The sequence below is a fragment of the Nelumbo nucifera genome, chromosome 1 (assembly GCF_055504915.1).
Source record: "Nelumbo nucifera cultivar China Antique chromosome 1, China Antique-T2T, whole genome shotgun sequence".
In the NCBI taxonomy this organism is placed as follows: Eukaryota; Viridiplantae; Streptophyta; class Magnoliopsida; order Proteales; family Nelumbonaceae; genus Nelumbo; species Nelumbo nucifera.
This window is the reverse complement of record NC_142649.1, coordinates 42,984,725-43,004,948: the sequence shown is the minus strand read 5'-3', so window position 1 is coordinate 43,004,948 and position 20,224 is coordinate 42,984,725. Positions and strand designations below refer to the sequence as shown.

The window sequence follows — 20,224 nt, the reverse complement described above, 5'->3', positions numbered from 1 at the left end:
ACTTGTGACTTATGTGGTGCACTCCAGGTGGAGAACATTGTCCCTGGATCATTGCCATCGTCTACTACTGGACCTGTTATTCTTGTTGTCAACAAAGCTGATGGGGATGAAGAGGTTCTAAATATTTATGATGTTCTTTTCTTTTCTTTTCTGTAATCCTAGATCTTCAGGTGCTGGAATTTTGTTGTCACTGATTTTGTAGAACTTGCACACTATGCATTTGTCAGGTTACAGCTGCTGGGAGTAACATAGTAGGGGTGGTTCTTCTACAGGAACTCCCTCACTTGTCACATCTTGGTGTTAGGGCCCGGCAAGTAAGTCTTGCATTATCCCTTCTATGCAAACTAGATTCCTTTAATGGAAATGAAAATTGAGAAGAGTTCATAATTTGGTAATATGCAGGAAAAGGTTGTGTTTGTGACATGTGAAGATGATGATAAAATTTCTGACATTCGGAAGCTTAAAGGAAAATCTGTGAGGTTATGTTATTCTGATATATTACAATTTAGTACTCACTTTTGGTTTAAGTTAAATTATGAAGTTGCAAAACTGTTAGTTGTGTCCTGATGTTCCTTGTGTTGGTTCAACCTCTCAGGTTGGAAGCATCCTCCACTGGTGTTGATTTATCACTATCTTTGTTAAATGACACCATACAGGACCTACCTGTAAGTAATATGTCAAGTAATGGGACAGCATCCACAACTGAAGCACCAGGATCCCATTTTCATTCCTGGTCTCCAGTCACAGTGCCTTATTTAAATCAGGTACAAGTTAATATAAACTTATTCATTTGGTATTGATAAGAAACTTGGATTTGCTGATGGATTCTTCTTTTTTTCTTTCAGGGTGCTTCTGCTGCCAGAGTTCTCCCACTTGTGGATGCAGATACTCGCACTTCTGGGGCAAAGTCTGCCGCTTGCGGTCGCTTAGCTTCATTGGCACTAGCTTCTGAGAAAGGTAACCTCCTCAAACTATATATCTACTTCCAAGATAATCAGAACCCTGTCCGTATTATTTGGGTTAAGCTAGAGTAATCCTCTTAGCCAGTTCCATTATTTGCACACCTCAATAAGCAAATTTGTGTCAAGAGGGCATGGTTTAAACATAAACCCCTTTGAAAGTAGAGTTGCCCTAGAACCACATTCCAAAAAGATATGGAGTACAGTTCCAAATTGGACAGGATGTAGTGATGGAAGAATTAATTTCCTTCTTATGTGGAACTTACCAACATAATTTCTTTCTCAGTTCACTTTCTCTCTCTCAACTTAAATTTGCATGTTATGCATGACACAAAACTCTACTTTGATTCTATGAGATACACTAAATGCACTTTATTTCTGCACTATGAGCTACCATCTACTTATGCCTAGATAAGCAAAACTCTACTTTTATAGAGTAAGTATACACAAACGTTGCTGATCATTCACCAAAATAGTTAAGCTACACTTCTTGCTCCGAGTCTCTTTCCCATTACTCACCTCCATTGGATAAATACACACAAGGATGCATAGCATAAAGGACAGGGTTAGAAATGAAGTCAACAAAGGAACATAGGAGTAGCTCCAATATGTGATAAAATGAAGAGAGTAGATTGAGATGGTTTGTTCACGTGCACAGAAGACAATCTACAGTACCTATTAGGAAAAGTTATCTGTTGCAAGTCGAAGGGGCTAAAAGAGCTAGGGGAAAACTGAAATGACTTGGGTGAAAGTAATTAAAAATGATTTAAGTGCCCATAATTATTTGATGGATATGGCACTGAACAAAATGGAATGGTGAAACAAGATTCATGTATCCATTCCCATATGGTTGGGACAAGGCTTAGATGATTATTTTATGTATTTCTTGCAAGTTGCTCTTAAGCTGGGGACTTTTCAAGTTTGCAACTCCAAGTACCCTGTTTCTGCTCCCAACCAATTCCTGCTCAATGCTCTGGTTAGTTCCAGTATAAACTTGTATAAGAGTTAAGAGCATGAATTTTTAAGCATGATTTTTTACTAGGGAGAATGTTGCAGAAAACCTGTGCTTGTGTGATAAAGGTGTTTTTGCTTGGAATACTCTTTATGGATGGTTCTGTCAATGGACCGAATTTTGGTTCAATCTAATAATAATCCAATTTATCATTATCGTCATCGTCAAAATCCAATCCAAATCATCAAAATCTATTCTATTCTGGAATCAGAAACTAGAAAATCTATATCAGATTCAATCTAGTTTCAGAATAAAGAAGGTTAAAGAAGTATGGCCTACATTTTCTTGGTTGAAAACTTTTCTAATTACATCAAATTCAGCAAGTCACACCATGTGCTGGAGATGCTGGAAAGTGGGTTCTGCACGATATTCCTGAGTTTTGGACTACAACCAGTGGATGAGAGTTTTGAGAGGCTGTTGTGGATGTTTGTCATACTAGATTCACCATTCTTGTCTTTGTCATCATTTACCAAAGGAAAGTGAACTTTGTGGTGGTGGTGGTGGCTGACACAAAAGAGCTACTAATCATGACTCTTGATGCCCACTGTATAATCTTCCCCCCCAGTTTGGGTTTGATCAACCCTTTTCTGCTTCATTCACCTTTCCCCAAAGCCACACCTCTCCATTACCTCATCCAAGAAATCCCACTCTACCAAGTCATAAGCTTTCTCCAAATCTAACTTGCATACAAAAACCCCATTGACCAAATCTTTTCAATTCTTGAAAACATTCATTTACAAACAAAATCTATTCTATGATGTCTGTTCATTACAAAAGCACTTGAAATTGTGTCATGATGGTTGGTAGAGCTTGCTTTAACCTCAGCTATAGGACCTTTGCATGTATCATATACAAACACCCCACCAAGCTAATTGGCTTATAATCTCTAGGTGGCATGCTCTGATAAGCTCTAAGTAGCAGTGTCTCTATGGTTAACAAAACCTCTATCAAAGAATTCTATAACTACCTCAAATAGGTAGTGTGGTTTCCTAACAATCTTGACAAAAAGACATTAGGAAACCATCAAGACCTCATACCTATTGCATTGTGGTTTCCTAATTAGGTCATCTTTTATGGTTTTCCGACAATTAGGTCCTTTTTTATGGCCCTCTTTTATGGTTTCTCAACAATCTCTTCCATTTCAAACTCCTTTTCCAACTTCTTGATTTGGTCTCCCTCAAGCATAGGCCAATCCAGCCCTTCTGATGAGGCAAAAAAAAAAAAAAAAAAACAAAAAAATGAAAAAAAATGTGTGAATGTATTCTGTTTTGCATGTTTTTTTTTTTTTGTAGTAAGATCCCAAATTGTTATTTTTGGGTAGCTCTGTTGACAGTTTGGGACGAGGGGTATTTTTGTCATTTTATAAGTCGGATTTTTGGTCAGGGGCAGTTGAGTGCATATCTGTTGGGTTTTGGGTCTCTTGGGTCTTTTTGTAACAAAAGTTATCTTTTGAGGGCTCATTTGAAGTTAGTTTTGTTCTTAAGGAGTTGTTTGTGAGAGGGAAGCATTCTAGGGGTTTATGTGTAAATATTTTAAATGGCTTGTCCAGTAAGCCAGTTAGTCTTATAAAAGAGATGGGGGCTGTTTCTGTAGGGGCCTTTTTGGTTCTTTCTCTCGTTTGAGTTGTAGCTCAGCCCCAGTTAGGGTTTCAAGTATTGGGAGCTTGGGTTTTGAGGAGTTGACCCATTTTTGTCACCTTCCAATCCCTCTATCGCTGTGTGTCCGAGCGGGAGGCCAGCTTGTTGCCATTGTTATTGTAGCAGAACTGTTCCAGGAGGAGTTTTACTTCAGGTTTAGGTCTGAAATCCCTAAACATCCAACTTGTTTGTTGTCTTCAGCTTAGTATTTCTTGAGTTTATTGCTGTATACTTGAGGTACTGCATGTAATTTGTCTTTCTGTCCACATCACCTTCTATCGATACTCTATTTTCTACTAATACTCCATTTATTACCAACTTCGATATGTAATTTTTCTTTCTTTTTCCATTTTCCAATGCATGGAAAAATCTTCTGTTGCCACCATCCACCTCTTTAAATCATCTGTATCTTGATTTTTTTCTCTAAACAAAACAGAATGGTGAAATAGGATTAATGTAGCCAGCCCCATATAGTTGGGATAAGGCTTGAATGATGATGATGATCATCATCATAGTTTTCAAGGCACCAAGGCGAGGCTGTGGAGGTGGCCTCTAGAAAGGGAGAGGCTTTGGCATAAAGTGGTAAGGAGTGTGCATGGTGTTGCAAACAATGGTTGGGATGCTGGTGTATCTCGGCATACTACGCTGAAATCCCCATGGAAGGCTATTCATTGTATTCTTCCCATTTTCCTGAATACTATGAATGTTTGGATTGGTGACTATGCCCTCAAGGACCTTTTTCCCTCCTTGTATTCCATCTTGTGTTTTAAAAACGAGCCAATTCAATGGTTTGTATCCTCATCCTTTTCTTTTGGTATAAACTGGAATCTCGGTTTTAGAAGGGATTTGAGAGATTCTGAGCTTGACCAGGTTGCTTTGCTCCTTAAAACTATTGATCCCATTTGCTTGGACCCTCTTTCGGTAGATTCCCGTATTTGGAAGCCTTTACCTTTGGGAACCTTTTCTTGTGCTTCCTTGTGCTCCTCTCCATTGCCTCAACCTTTTCATAGCAAGGAAGTTTGGTCCAAACCTGTCCCTCCTAAAGTGGGAGCCCTTTGTTGGGAAGTTTCCCTCGGGAAAATCAACACTTTGGATGCTTTGCAAAAAAGAAGACCTAGTCTTTGTATCTTCCTAACTGGTGCACCCTATGTAAAGCAAATGAGGAAAGTTGCTACCATATACTAATCACTTGCCCCTTTGTTGTAGGCCTTTGGGAAAAGCTTTTTGATCTTTTTGGGTGCAGGTGGACAGAACTGGTGCAGATTTGCAATCCTTTTGATCCTAAAACTTTTAGGTGGCCAAAGAGAAGAGGAAGAGTTTTGTGGAGGTGTGTTAGAGCTGCTTTGGTGTGGACTGTGTGGGAGGAGCAAAATGCTAAAATCTTTAATGACAAAGAGAGGGATCAAACATGTGTGTTAGAAAGTATCTTATGTAGGGCCATAAGTTGGGTAAAATCCTTTGATCTGTTCTCTTCCTACACTTTTGATGACATAAGGAGGAATTGGGAACAACTAGCTAAAAGTTCCACAGTTAGAAGCAAGCCGGTGGTGGATTGGAAGCCTCCTAATGCAGGCATCATTAAACTAAATTTTGATGGTAGTAGGGGGAGTCTTTAGAAATGATGAGGGTCAGATTGTAGCTCTATTTTCTGGTCCTATAGGGTGGGGAGATTCAGTAAATGCAGAACTCCAAGCTGTGTTACAAGGAGCAGAAATTGCAAAAGAGTTGGTAGTGGAGCATTTAATGATTGAAGGTGATTCCAAATTGGTTATTTGATGGCTAAAAGAACCAGAGATGGCAGCCTGGCCGTACAGGGGGGCTTTGAGAAGATTTAAGTGGCTAACTTCAAATATTTCAGTCACAGTTCAATGGGAAGAAGATCGGGAAATGGGCTAGCAGACTTCATAGCTAAACAAGGAGTACATAGGAATCAGCTCTTTTGGACTCAATTGTAAGCTTTATGATGTAGTCTGGAGGCTGCACCTCGTGCCTCTTAGTGGGGAATTGTATGATGTATACTTAGTTCTTTAATTAATAAAGTTTTCATTATCATTATCTATCAAAAAAAAAGGCACCAAGGCGAGGCTAGAGGATGGGGGGTGCCTTGTTGCCTAGTTGCCATGGCAATGGATTTTTTTTTAACTACAAAACATATATCCTAAGGTAGTTCCCTAGATTCCATACATATTTCCTTAATAATTATCCATAATTTTCATAAGAAGAGTATAAACTTCATGTTTAAGTATGAAAGATCAACATATTCATAAGAAAAAGAAGAAAGAAAAGAAATATGGGGGCTGAACCCCTATTTTGTTATAGGAAAAGCAAAAAGGAAAAAGTGAAAGGAGGTGCATGAGGAGGAAGATAATGTGTTGATTAGACAAAATTTTGAGTTCTTCCTTACTTATTGGTTCAGGTTTTGAAGTCTTTTGAGGGTTAAATACAACATTTAGCAATGTTTGTGTTGATTAAACCTAGGGATGCAAACGCATCGGACCGGATTCAAATCAGGGTATATTCGAATCCAATCCGACACTATTCACGTCGGATCCGATCCGATCCGAAGATCCAACCGGATTTGATAGGACTCGATCTGAATTTGATTCCTATCGGATCTTCGGATCTGATTTGATCCGACTTGTTTTCTTTAAAAATTAATAAATTATTAAAAGAAAAAATAAAATATACTAATTTAAATAAAGAAAAAAACAAAAAATACAAGTATTTTTTAATTATTTTCATCATATATATACATGTTTTTTATAAAAAATAAATAATATATTTATAAATATAGAACACATCGGATCGGATCTTCTTGGATCAGATAGGGAGTGATCTGAATGCGATTTCTGATTTGATCATAGGATCTGATCCGACCAGGGGTGATCCAAATTTGACCAAATAGGATTGGATCTCGGATTGGATCGGATTATGATCCGATCCATTTGCACCCCTAATTAAACCCTAGCAAATAAGAAAATAATAAAACGAAATTAGTATATAAACACACAAAATGAACATTTTAGTTTAATAATGTCTATTTTACCATTTTAATCTCAAAAAATTAAGAATATAAAAGTATTTTATACACAATGTACAAAACTGCTTGGCGGTTAGGTGAGGCGAGCCTCCAAGGGCACCTTGTCACCTAGGAATTGCCTTGACAACTATAATGATCATGATTTTCAGTCTATAATGTTTGCTCCATTCTTAACAATAGTTCCAGTTCATTCTTCATTTGACATCTCTAATTCCTGACCTCCATTTTTTGTCCTTCACTTCCACATTTTCACTTTGAATATGTTTTATATGTTATGCTTATGTATTTTAATTAACCTAATAGGCTTTTAAGATATAATTTTTTTTTCAAAGTTCAGGTATTCATATTTTATGTATAATATTCTTTTTTCCTTTATGCATTTCTTTGTTCCTTATGCTTTCAAAACATTGGTTAGTTCTTCATGTAATCCCATTGTCTCGAAGTAGTAGTCCTCAAGTATCTTGTCTCCCTACTAGAGTAAAAGAGGATTGAAACAAGTAATAAAGTCAAGTTCCTAGAATATATTTTCTATACATGATGCAACTGACAAAAAGTTTACTATTGGAAATTCCTGGTTATTTATTTATTTATTTATTATTTTTGTAATTTTAGACAGTAAGGACAATTTGGTCATTTTCAAGATCCATGATCACGAGAGTTTGGCAAAAGTTTTAGTATCGGCTGCTAGATTGTTCACGGGTTGTGCTTTGGGCTTGGTCCATGAACATTTACACTGCTTCGGGCTGAGCTCATTCAATTTTTGGCAAAAAGCTAAGCTCAAGCCTGATCATAGGTTTGCTGACTACCAACCTAATGCAACCCTCCTCCTTTATCTGGGTTAAAACAGAATATATGATATATAAGTTTAATAATAATAGCACACAGATCAGGTTAAACTTAGGATTGAAAACCAAGAGATAACTCATCTGATAATTCATAACAAGGGAGAGATTGAGGAGGATGTTGCCAATAGAACTAGAGTAGGATGCGCAAAATGGAGGGGTGCATCTAGAATTTTATATGATAGGCAAATACCACCTAGATTAAAAGGAAAATTATATAAAACAGTTGTATTGAGATAGATGAGTGAAAATACCAAATAGGATTAGAAATGAAGTCATTCAAAGGAACCGATGAGTAGCTCCAATAGGTAATAAAATGAGAGAAAGTAGACTACGATGGATTGGTCATGTGCATAGGAGATCATCAGCAGCACCCATACTTTAACAACGGATATGGAATTAAACAGAGCAGAATGGCAAAACAGGATTCATGTATCCAACCCCATATGGCTGGGATGAGAATTGGATGATGATAATGATAAGTATATTTATTATTTTATGTGTTCTCTAAGGGTTCCAACCTAGTAGTTTGATTTGTTTAGCCATAATAAGTTTGTGTTTCAATTATCAAGGAATCGTTACTTGGTGTAATGGTAAATCTTGGGCTGATAAGCATGAGCATGCGGGTTCAAAGTAGCCACTTTGTGCAAAAAATGCCAAAGGTTAGGATTGTATCCAGTTGTTAGTGGAGATTTTTTTAGTATAATTTCTCACATAACATAATTCACCCAATTAGACTAATAACTAGGGTTCTTTTTTTATATTTGGGTAAATCCCATTCAGGAAATCACATAGTTGTTCCCTTAATTACATCTCTACTAGGGGCAAAGAAACCTCTTTATTCTGATTTAGAAGTATAAATGAATACACTAAACTAACTAGCATTTTCCTACAAAATTTTCCTTCAAAACTTCTGGTATATAATCGCTCTTTGTTTGAGAAAAAACCAACAAATATAAATAAGTAAACTTTTTATGCATAAAATGCAAATAGGGATCATAAATAGTTGTATTTCATGAATAAAGCTGTAAATGGCCTTTAAATAGTGGTTATGTGCATTATCATGGTGTGAGGAACCATAATCAGCCAAGTTTTATGAACAGGTGTTGATGCCTAGCATGGTTAGGTTGATGCCTAGCATGATCAGGTTCACCATACAAGCAGACTAACATCCTGGGAGTTGAAACAGGAAGGAAAACTTTTACCTTTTGGGTGGGTAAACATGATGGAAATATCAAAAGCTCTTTTCCACATGACCAACAAACCTCCAACTAAGCCTTTGGGGGGAACATCAACAAAATGGGGAAATCTAATAGATTGACTCAGGCGAGAAGTTTGATAAGAAGGGATCTTAGTTTCACTAAGAGAGATAAGGTCAGGGCATCACCTAGAAACTAAGTCCTTTAAACCATGAACTGCCAGAGGGTGCTTCCCCCTCGACAGTTCCATCTACAAAGCCTCATCAGCTCCCGTGTGGCTGTTGAGGGCAGCTACTATCGCCCCATAAGACAAGCAAGAGAGAGCAAGCAATTGACCTGAGCAGCGAAAAGTTTCTCTACCCCAGTAGCTTCTCCACCTGTAGGGTGAAGTCGTTCCCATCTATAAGATGATAAACACAGAAATGTGCAACAAACAGAGGAAGAAAATAAGCCATACGAAAGTCATACAAAAGGCTAAAACTACCAAAGCCACCATAATCAGATCCAGTATCTTTATGAAAGATCTTACCCGCCCCATGACCCACAGAGCCCTCACCTTCCCGAATCCGAATACCTGACTCTGTTTGTTGTTGTTTGCCAGAGCACCACACTTATTTTCCCTAGGTGAACCCAGTTTTCTGACTAGGCAATCAGCTCTCTAATGGATACAGGGGAATCGCCAGTCCAGATATTTCAACTGCTCATATTCTTTATCAAGATTAAGCGCTGTCACCCCTAGATTGCTATCGTTACTACTGCCCTCCCCCGTCCCATCTCCCCCAACTTCCGAAAAATCTCCACCCACTCCCCTCTCAGCAGCACCCCCAATCATCTCTTGCACCTTCTCCCCCAATCATCTCTTGTACCTTCTGCTCCGGGAAGCGATTGAACCCTCTGGAACTGTGACCAGAACTGTCGTCCATTGTACCTTGTCCCCTTCCACCAATACTTTCCAGGCTTCCACTAGGCGCAGAGCAAAGTTGCGAAAGACAGGTCGCCTCCATTCCTCTTTCAGAGTTTGTTCCGCAGCTTGCGTTCTCAGCCAGGGCCCAGGATGATCCATGGTGCAAGAGCTAAAAAACACATCTAAATCATCTACTGCAAGCATGGGGCCGGAGTTACAGTTGTGAAAATGATGACCAACTTTACCACAGTGATAACAAACATAAGGAATCTTTTTGTATCTAAACACAGCCCAAACAGTGGGTGAAAGAAACAAGCCACATTTTAAAGGGCAATCCAATGGAATCTGAACTTTGACCCTAAGAAAGAAATCCTTTTCCTGAGCTCCATAGACAACACCAATCTTTTCCTTGATAGTAGTTCCTACATCAGTGTCCATTAAGTCATAAGGGAGGTCATGGATCTGCACCCACACCTCAGCATCATTAAATGAAATGGAGGAGGGAACCTGACCAGCACTCCACTCTTTTAGTAAAGCCCATTACTCGAAAACATACTAGGGACCATCCATGATGACATTGCCAAGATCACTAAGTTCCTTCACAGAAATAACCTCTTTGAAGAGGCAAGATCCTAACTTCCTCCACACAAATATTCCAGGTTGTATGCAGCGCCTTGCACAAATCATGAAACTGGAACATGGTTTTAGGGAAGAGGCACCCAATAACACAGTGAAACCATTCTTCAAACAGGCAAGGACAGGCCTACCTCTAAAGTCCAATCTGTCCACACCTAGATTGACTTCCTCTCGAACTGCTTGTTCGAATGCCTGTTGTAGTTCATACAGGTTCTCCATGCAGACACAGACAAAAGGGAAGGACAAAGAAACCAAAGCTAAACACAAGCACCAGAAAAGGACTAAAACAAAAGGAACTCAACTGAGGGAAAGACACTAAATAAGGGAAGAAAATAGACTAAAAGACCCCTGACAGAGACAAAAAACTACACTAAGTCCACCCAATAGGGAGACCCCAAATTACAAGGAACCCAACACGGGGAAACAACTAAGGAGTTAATGAGCAACAGACACAGACACATCAAACAAATCAAGCAGAAGTGAAAACTGGAACTAACTAGAAGAGTAGAAGGTCTTCAAAATAGAACAATCACCTTACCAGAAGAAAAGGGTCATCTTGTTTGCGATCGCAATAAACATTTATACTTAAGGGTTTATTGGTCATTCGAACCCTCAACCTGAAATTTCGAGCTACAAAGACACAAAGATGCAGTGTGAATTGTGATGAGTGTGCAAGAATTTCAGGAATCTGAAGATGAAGATGAAGAAATAGAAGAGGAAGTGAAGACAAGCATTCTCCTTGACCTTGGGTCCTCAACTCCTTATCTTCTATTTTTCTTCTTTTTTTCCCATATTTTTCATGGATATTCACTGTGAGTGGGGAATAGGGATAGTATTGCATGCCTAAATCGAGCTGAGACTTGAGAGTGAGATAAGAGCAATTTCTTTAGAGCTTTAGATGTCCAACGTCCTGCTTCTTGTTCCTAGAAGGTATTTCAGTGCAAGACCGAGGGTAGAAGCCACTCTTGTGCCTATTCAAGCCTGAAGATGTTCTTCCAGCTTCAGGTAAGTAAACTGAAATCTTCTTTTTTCCCGTTTAATCTCTCTCTATCTCTCTTTGTGTTTGATTTGAAATTTGATTCTCTGTCTGTATTTCAAATATATGCCGAGTTGTCGACATTTGGATGAAATATTTTGAAATATTATACTTTTTTTCTTTGTTTTTGTTGAATGACATAGGCGACATTTGTTGGGTGACATTACCGAAATGTTGTGACATTTTAAACCATGCTTGAGCATCCAAAATTCCTTTTAGTACGTCTGGTGGTGTCATCGAGGAGTATTCATTATGCATGAGTGAACCATCCAAGCCATCTTTTTGCTGTTAAACTATTCTTAATTTGCAAATACCATCCTTGCACAGGGATCATGTTAATTTTATCTGTATTTTTCCAATTTTGTTGGTCGTCTCCAAAGAGATTCTCATTGCTTTTGAACTGTTGGACCAATTCCTATGTTCCTATGGATGCACTTGTTTCTGATTTTACCATTCAATATATTTGATTCTCTGTTCTTTATTTATATTTGTTTCGTGTTGAGCAAAGTGATATTACCAATCAATCAACTCAGGCAACAAAGGAAAATACCATAATGCTTTGTTACTTATAAATAAAAATAAACGAAAAATGCTTAGGCAAAGAATGCACAAGAGATGTATGGGGAGGGTTGAGAGTATAAAAGGTGTTTAATTCTTGCTGTTCTGTAGTTCTCTGCTAAATAATTGTCATTGTTGTCTAACTGTTTTCATATTTGTGGGCTTTAAGTTCAAGACAAACTAATTCGTGGAACAATACCTTAAGTATGCATAAACATTTTATCCTCTGGTAACAAAATGATAGACTCTTGAGTGGGTTATATGCCACCATTCAGATTTTCAAATCATTAATGTTTTCAAGGTTTCATTATGCAAGCCATCCAATGTCTGGTGACACCCTCGACATTAATTCAAACAGAATTTAGTATAGGTTCTTTATTTAAAAGGACACTGATGATTGCTCAACAGTAAAAGGAAAAACCAATAGTTATCTTGGGAAATTACTTCTAGGGTCCGATGATTACTTGCTCAAAGTTTATACATGATTTGCAACTCTTGTTTTAAGCTTTTATGGATAAAAAGGGGGGATCAGAACATCCAATGTCTGGTGATACCCTGGACATTGGTTCACACAGAATTTAGTATAGATTCTTATTTACAGGGAAACTAATAATTGTAAAGCAATAAAAGGAGAAAACAATAGTTATCTTGGAAAATTACTTCTAGGTGTGAGTCTAGGGGAAAGGAACCTCAGTGGTCTACCTGAAAGATGGTAGAAGGTCTTAGATCTGATATCTGAGATTGGAAAAGAGAGTTGAGATCAGGAAACAGAGAAAGCTTAGGCTCCGTAGTGGCAGAGCCTACACAAGCTTAGGCTCCCTAGCGACATGGGACTGACAATCCTGCTGGTGCGGCAATACGGATCCTAAGCGTGATAAGATATCACAGAGCTTTTGCCACAATGTAGGATGTGATAAGGGAGTGCGATGGGGAAGTTGAGTACATACATGCAATGGATGCGCTGAGAGCCACGAAGAACTTAGAGATGGATAGCCAATCGCCAGGTGGGAGGTGATTGCGATATCGCATTGTGAGAAAGTGACAAGGACTTGTGATGCGATGCACTATTATGAGGTTTCACTGTGATGAAGGCTAAAAGGTGGCTGATATAAATTTGCAAAATAGCTATGCTGTGGTTCTGTGCTAACGCGGTGTTATCTCATTGTGTTACTGTCACTTGTCATAGGGGATGCGATGTTTAAATCCATGTACTTACAGTATGATCCAATTATAACTTGCTCAAAGTTTGTACATGATTTGCAACTCTTGTTTTAAGCTTTTATGGAAAAGGACAAGAATACTCTTATTCAAGCTACTTTTAATATGTAACCAGTCTTGATAAGAAAAGGGCTAAAAGCTGGTGATTTATGCCAAAAACATGGAGGTGGCAGTTTGAGTAATTTTGTAATTTCAAGGTGTTAAAAAGGTGTGGCACAATGGTAATTTTTCCACGTTATCAATTGGCTATTTCAATTCTAGAACCTCTTACTAATTTAAAAAAAAAAAATGTAATCTGGTGACTGTTCATTGATTCTTATTTTATATTTGGTTGCTGATGTGATTTGTCTGATATCAGTTTACAGTGATCAGGGAGTTCCAGCATCATTTCGTGTACCTGCTGGGGCGGTAATACCCTTTGGATCAATGGAATCAGCAATAGAGGAAAGTGGGTCCATGGAAGCTTTCAAATTGCTCATTGAACAGATAGAGACAGCAAAAATTGAAGATGGCGTTCTGGACAAAGTATGTTCAGAACTACAGGAACTGATTTCAGCTCAATGTCCCTCTGAAGCAACCATTGTGGAAATAGCAAAACTCTTTCCTAGTAATGCACGCCTAATAGTCCGCTCAAGCGCCAATGTAGAGGACTTGGCTGGGATGTCAGCTGCTGGGTTATATGAATCAATTCCAAATGTCAGTGCTTCTTCGAATCCAACGGTTTTTGGAGCTGCTGTTGGCCGTGTATGGGCTTCATTGTATACTCGGAGAGCAGTTTTAAGCCGTCGAGCTGCTGGTGTGCCACAAAGGGAGGCTGCAATGGCAGTGTTGGTGCAGGAAATGCTGTCACCAGACCTCTCCTTTGTGCTCCACACACTAAGTCCAACAGACCGTGACCAAAACTTGGTTGAGGCTGAAATTGCTCCAGGTCTTGGTGAAACCCTAGCTTCAGGCACTCGAGGAACCCCTTGGCGTCTATCCTCTGGAAAATTCGATGGCCGAGTGAGTACACTGGCATTTGCAAATTTCAGCGAGGAATTGCTGGTGCTCGGTGCAGGCCCTGCTGATGGAGAAGTAATGCGCTTGACAGTAGACTACAGTAAGAAGCCATTGACGGTGGACCCAATCTTCCGCCGGCAGCTTGGTCAGCGCTTATGTGCTGTCGGTTTCTTCCTGGAGCAGAAGTTTGGTTGCCCTCAGGACGTGGAAGGATGTGTTGTTGGAAAAGATATCTTCATAGTGCAAACACGACCACAGCCCTTGTAAGAGCTTCCAGATTCTATTCTCGCTCTTCAAAAATCGGCAATGAAAATCAGGTCCTTCTGAAGCATTTTCAACAGAGTATTATTTTAAGCATCGCATCGTTAGCATGCATCAACCAGTAGTTATTATAAATTGGCAGAATACCTTGCAAGTGCAGGAGGAAGATCTTATTTGCCTGTGATTCTCCCACATGATTGTACTTGTCATTGTCAAGCCCCTACGTTTCTTATTGCTATATTATACAAACAAATTAAAATAAGCTGAATAAAATTTCATGGTGTATGCTAAATGATAAACATGCTTCTTATATAGAAATAAGAAATGTACATTTTTGATCAGGAAGTTTTTGTCCACTTTAAGATAAAGCACAATGGTTGGGGTCCTTGGGGAGTATTCTTTTCTTTTTTTTCTTATTTTTCTTGTGGTTCAGTAATAATTACGTGCGATGCAGGTAGACCTGTTCACAGACCGGGCTTTGGGCCTGACTTACACTCGGGCCTATTCAAATTTTGGCAAAAGCCAAGCCCGAGCCTGGCCCATGAACATGTCTAGTTGCAGGTGAGAAAACTTTCTTTATATTAATTATTTGAATTTTAGATATAACATAATTAAAATAGAAATTGAAAAAGGTAAATTTCTTAAACTACCTTTATGGTTTAGCTAATTGACTAACTCTATCCTTACAGTATACATATCGTCTTAAAGCACTTCTTAAGTTTTCTGATAATTGACATGTAGTTAAGTACTAACAAAAAAAACCTATCCAGAACTTCAGAACCACTTTAATGGAGGAAAATGGAGAACGTGTAATCGTTTGAACAAACTAGAAAGTCTGTTGTAGTGATGATGGTTGAACAAACCATATCCGCTTTCGTGGTTGCATTCTGGAAATCTATGGTTGAACAAACCAGCGTTCAGCTCTAATGGACCCAGTGAACTGAAAAAGATTTGGGGGTTTCTAATATTTCTCTGATTTCTGGGTTCTTTTCTGGGTTGTGTTTCTTTATTTCTCCCAATAGGACTTTTGTACAAAAGCTACGAATCCAATCAACACCCGCTACGCCTAGAATGTCGACCACTCTCTCGGCTCACGCTCTCCTCTGTCTCCTGTGTTCCGACATTACAGGGCCAATCAAACCTAAAATTCATGTCGATATCTTGGTATTTTTGTTGATGACATCCATGAGTTCATGCTAGAACCCACAGAAGCATTTCTGGACGATGATCGTGACATCTTGCTGATCCAGAGATCGGAGGAAAGAATGGAGAATGATGATGGTTATCTAAAGTTTTTGGTAGAGACAATATAACATTAAACATCAGATCTCAGTTACAGCAATGTAAAAAGAGAGGGATTTGTTGGAATTAAGCCAAATGCACCACAAGATGCACAATAGGTCCCTGAGGAGCCATTTGTGATGCAAAAAGTGTCCACAGCTAAACCTACAATCATATCGACTCCAGGGGCCAAAACTCCTTCCTCAAAGATACTCGAGAAGGGTATTTTTAGTCTTATATAATGTTTAACTGATGGAATACTAACAGATGGACCTGTGTCTATTTTTGAGAGTTCAAGGTACCCAAGTGTTACAATTGAAAGTTCAGAGTACCTATCTGTCACTACCCAAAGTACATGGTATTTACCCTTAAATTTTGTATTCCATTTTTACCATAAATAAAAATAATTTTTATTTTAACAATTGTTTTTATTTAATATGATGAATATATAACATTAGAAATGTTCTCAAATGTTTTCGACAAAATTCTATACTTTTTCATTTTTTGTGTTCTATCTTTTTTTAGATATTTATTATTTAATTATAACATCATGAGTTTCTTTAAAAAGTTGGATCATTGACCCACCATCTAGATAAGAAAATGAATTTGCTTTCAGATCAGTTTTAAATTACATATTTCATTTACATTATATAAATAATTTTTACTTATCACACTTATTTCTTATTTGACATAATTAATATATAATTTTTTATATATTCTTTTGATTACTTGTATTGTTTTATTTTTTAAAGATTTATTATTTAACTACCATATCATCAATTAATCCATCCATTTGACCCAACCCACTAACTCAGCACCCAAAAAGAAAAATGGTTTGATTTCTAGGTTGAGATTAATTTTTTTTTATTTTTGTGATTCTTTGTATTTTTATTTTTAAAAAAATTATTATTTAACTTTGACATCATTTCATTTATAGGTTGGTTTCTTTTTTTTTTATGCTTTCTTACATTTCATACTTATTTTTGTTTAGTATAATGAATATACGATATTAGAGATATGCCCAATTCTCCTTTTTGTATTATATGTTTTATTTGTTTTAAATTTTTATTATTTAATTATAATATTATTTATTAACCCATTTGACCCCAAATGGTTGAATTGCTTACCCACCATCCACCCGGAGGAAAGAAAATGATGTAGCATTTATCTTTTGCTTGGATTTTTTTTTTTTTAACTCTACATGATTCCACATAGTCATTTTCTTTAGGGTAAAGTACAAAAGCCTCCCCTAAAGTTTCTAACAATCATAAAAACCTCCCCTATAGTTTCATTGTAACAAATAGCTGAACTTTTGAGAAACGCAACAAAAACCTCCCTTCTATCACTAACCTAGACAAAAAATGTTAACTAATGCATAATTTTTTTAAATATCGATTTTACCCTTTTGTTACTAACCCAAATGGAAAACATCATTGACACTAACCACCCGTACATCAACGGCATTGGTGCCATCGCTTCTGCCAAGATCAAGGTAGGTCTTTGTGTTATTCCTTCTCATTGGCTAAGTGAGACTCAGACCTAGATATGTTTCTTCTTCCTCGCTGAACCATTCGGAAAACACAAACCACTTCCTCGTTGGCTTGTCCAAGCCCAAAAAGAAAAAGCTTGCCTGCTGTCTCTCCACTGTTATAAATGACGTCAATGACCGCAAGCTTCCTCTTGAACTCTATTGCCGAGAGAACAAATCTACATCCTCGTCTCCTCTGCCATGTCCACACTACCCTGTTTTTCTTTGCATTTGTTTTATTCTCCTGTGCTGAGTAAGCATGGGAACTGATATCTCACCCAATGGCCAACTAGTTGAATTTGTCTCTGCCTAAGGTCATGCCCACCATAAATTGTTTCTTCTCTTCTACAGACTAAATAGACTAAAGCAGTAAAGCACTATAACAATTTAAGAGTTCATATGAATCAATTTGTGTTTTTATTGACTTAAAAGTAATGACCCTGTATTATTATTGTTTTTCCAACTCTAAAAGATAATGGAGTAAGGAAGACACTAAACCTGCAACTATGGCTTCAAATTCCAAACCATATCATTCTTTCCTAACCACTATCTCAATTCCTCTTTAATTTTGAATGTTTATACAACTCCTAGGTAAGCAATTTCCTAGGGTCCAAACAGTTTATACAACTACATCAGATTCATTGTTTGGTGAGTATTAGCCTCTTTGTTCCTGATACAAGTTTTATATTTGAAGTCCAAAGTAAAGATAATGCTTTTGTTATAACTTTTCCATGTGATCTCTAACAAGAGACAGAGAACCATCTTCTAATTTGTCAAGTTACCATTTTACTAAGGATATACACCATATCGTGTCTATTTTTTTGGGTTATTTGCTCATAAAATCTCCTTTGCATAGCAAACTAGTTAAATTAGCCCTTGGGTTTAGTATTGATTACAATGACTAATTGATCAGTTCCCGTTGAGTTTATCAATTATCATCAGAGCCCTAATCGTCTTTTTGAAGCTCAAAAAAAAATATGAAGCAAAATTGTTGAGTAACGGTTAGCCCTGAAGAAAGCAACTTCATAGGCTCAGATTAAATGGAGATGATGCCAAATGGATTGAAGATTTTGAAATTCTGAAAGTGCAAACATGTGACATCAATGATAAAGGTATTCTGATATACCTTTTGGACGGTAGATGTTTGGGCTTAAGTGGGAGAAAGAATTCATTCAAATGAAAATGAATGAATTCAGCTGAGGATCCTCTCTTTCATTAGAATGAGAGTGGTTTAATGGCCATGGTTGTAGCTAGCTCATGCTTATTCGTTAGCGGAAATGAAGGAAATTGGGAGATGTTGCTCAGGGCAAATATGGTATTTTATGATTTCTAAGGTTCCGTTTGGTTTGTGGGAAAATTTGGATGGGATGAGAAAGTGTGCAAATTTCACTTTCCACCGTTTGGTTATACAAGAGAAAATAATGGGAAAATTCGTTTTCCCATGTTTGTTTTGTGGGAAAATAATTAGAGGTAGATTTGAAATTTTTGTAACCTTTGTTTTTCCCCCTAGTTTGCTTTTCTTATTTTAAGATTTTCATCCTTGTAGAACTCTTTCTCTCTCTATTTATATAGTCATCTTTGCCATATGCCAAAAAAAAAAAACAACTTTGGGTGAACCACCACTCACAATAAATTGGTGTGAGGAAATTTAATTACCTAATTAATTTTCTTGCTTTCATTTAAATTCTACAGATGCAGCTGTTGATCAATCCCTATCTAGTATCCAGTATTTTCTTCTAGGAACCTTTCTCCAACACTTACTACCCATCTCGGCATGCTCAACCCTCTGAATTGAGGATTTTTCACCAGCTGAAACACGAATCCTCTTTCACTACTTTGCACCACCAATCATGTGGTTTTCAACACACCCAGATATGAATTTATTCAACAATCTGGCAACATGCATTCTCATTGCTAAACTTGATTTTCTCTAAATTAGTGTAAGATGGTTTGTGGCAGAGGCAATTTTCGTTGCAATAGTCGAACTAGTTGTTGATTGAGATCGAATGTAACGAATACCAACCGGACAAACTGAACTACTTGCTTCTAGTCATCACCCAAAATCCTCAGCAGCAGCACTAGTTGAACTAATTGCTTCTCTCGTAGAACAAACACCAACCTGAACACTGGATACCTTTTTATTCCTCTTGACAACGTTCTACTTCCAAGTTTGGAGGCCTTGACAATAATCTCTTCTTCAAGGTCAATCACCAAAGATGGCTTCCTCACTTGCCTCCTAAGGTGGTTCCAAACTGCAGAGGAAACTTTCTTCGAGGTCAACCACCTTTACCATCAATGACCTCTTCTTGGCAATCTTCCCAACACACTAAGCCGCTAACACCGCCAACTGATGCGGGTCCCGTGGCAGCCCGATCCAGGGATCGAATAGAGGAGTGAACTCAAACTGCTTGATAAGTAAGTGGCAGGGCTCAATCAACAACAGAAGGCAGGTTGTAGTTCACGTCAATGGCATTCCTGCCCCTGATAATTTCCAACAGTAGATCCCAAAATGGAAGACGTTGCTCTTGGTACTGAGATTCTGCAGTGCAACTCAGGCAACGAGCCATCAATCTTGATGGCCTCATCGTCCAATGGGCCATGTAGAAGAAAATGAGTGTGGTCTTCTTACAACCACAACCACAACCACTCAAAAACGCCAGAAAAAGTGACTGGAGATATGAACATGTCTGAAGTAGATGGAGAAGATGAAGGAGCTTTGTGTCTGACATAACTTTTCCCACAGAGGTCTCAGTGGGGTCGCATTGACCATATTCTTATTTTTGGGGGTCCTGCATCCCACGTTTTTCCCATCATATTCCCCTATTTTCCTATTTTTAGAATATTCCCTTTTCCCATCCCCATCTCCATCCCACAAACCGAATGGAGGTAGGTAATTTTATAAATGCTTACATGTTCCGTCTAGGTCAATAAAAGGGAGGTTTTGTTGAGTTTCTCAAAAGTTTATGGAGGTATTTATTACAATGAATTTATAGGAGAGGTTTTTATGATTGGAAAAAGGTTTTTGTATTTTAGTCAAAGAGATTTTCCTGTTTAATGTGTCTTCCAAACAGTATCGAAAAGAAAGTGGAGACTTCCAATCCGCCATTTAATACG

At 37.9% G+C, this 20,224-nt stretch overlaps 1 protein-coding gene and 1 non-coding gene across 2 annotated transcripts in view; one reads left to right on the top strand and one right to left on the bottom strand.

The window, feature by feature from the left end:
- The window catches only part of LOC104587978 (chloroplastidic phosphoglucan, water dikinase (ATGWD3)), a 68,136-nt gene extending 53,490 nt beyond the window's left edge, over positions 1–14,646 (top strand). The window contains exons 14-19 of the mRNA XM_010245763.3: positions 28–114; positions 228–314; positions 403–479; positions 596–764; positions 846–957; positions 13,400–14,646. Of these exons, the coding sequence (XP_010244065.1) occupies positions 28–114; positions 228–314; positions 403–479; positions 596–764; positions 846–957; positions 13,400–14,307 (1,440 nt within the window). The 3' untranslated portion in view covers positions 14,308–14,646. The remainder of the gene's footprint in view (positions 1–27; positions 115–227; positions 315–402; positions 480–595; positions 765–845; positions 958–13,399) is intronic.
- On the bottom strand, positions 11,547–11,649 carry LOC148803187 (U6 spliceosomal RNA). Its single transcript, XR_016081782.1, has one exon. It is a non-coding gene; the product is annotated as a U6 spliceosomal RNA (small nuclear RNA).
- Positions 14,647–20,224: the final 5,578 nt, after the last annotated feature.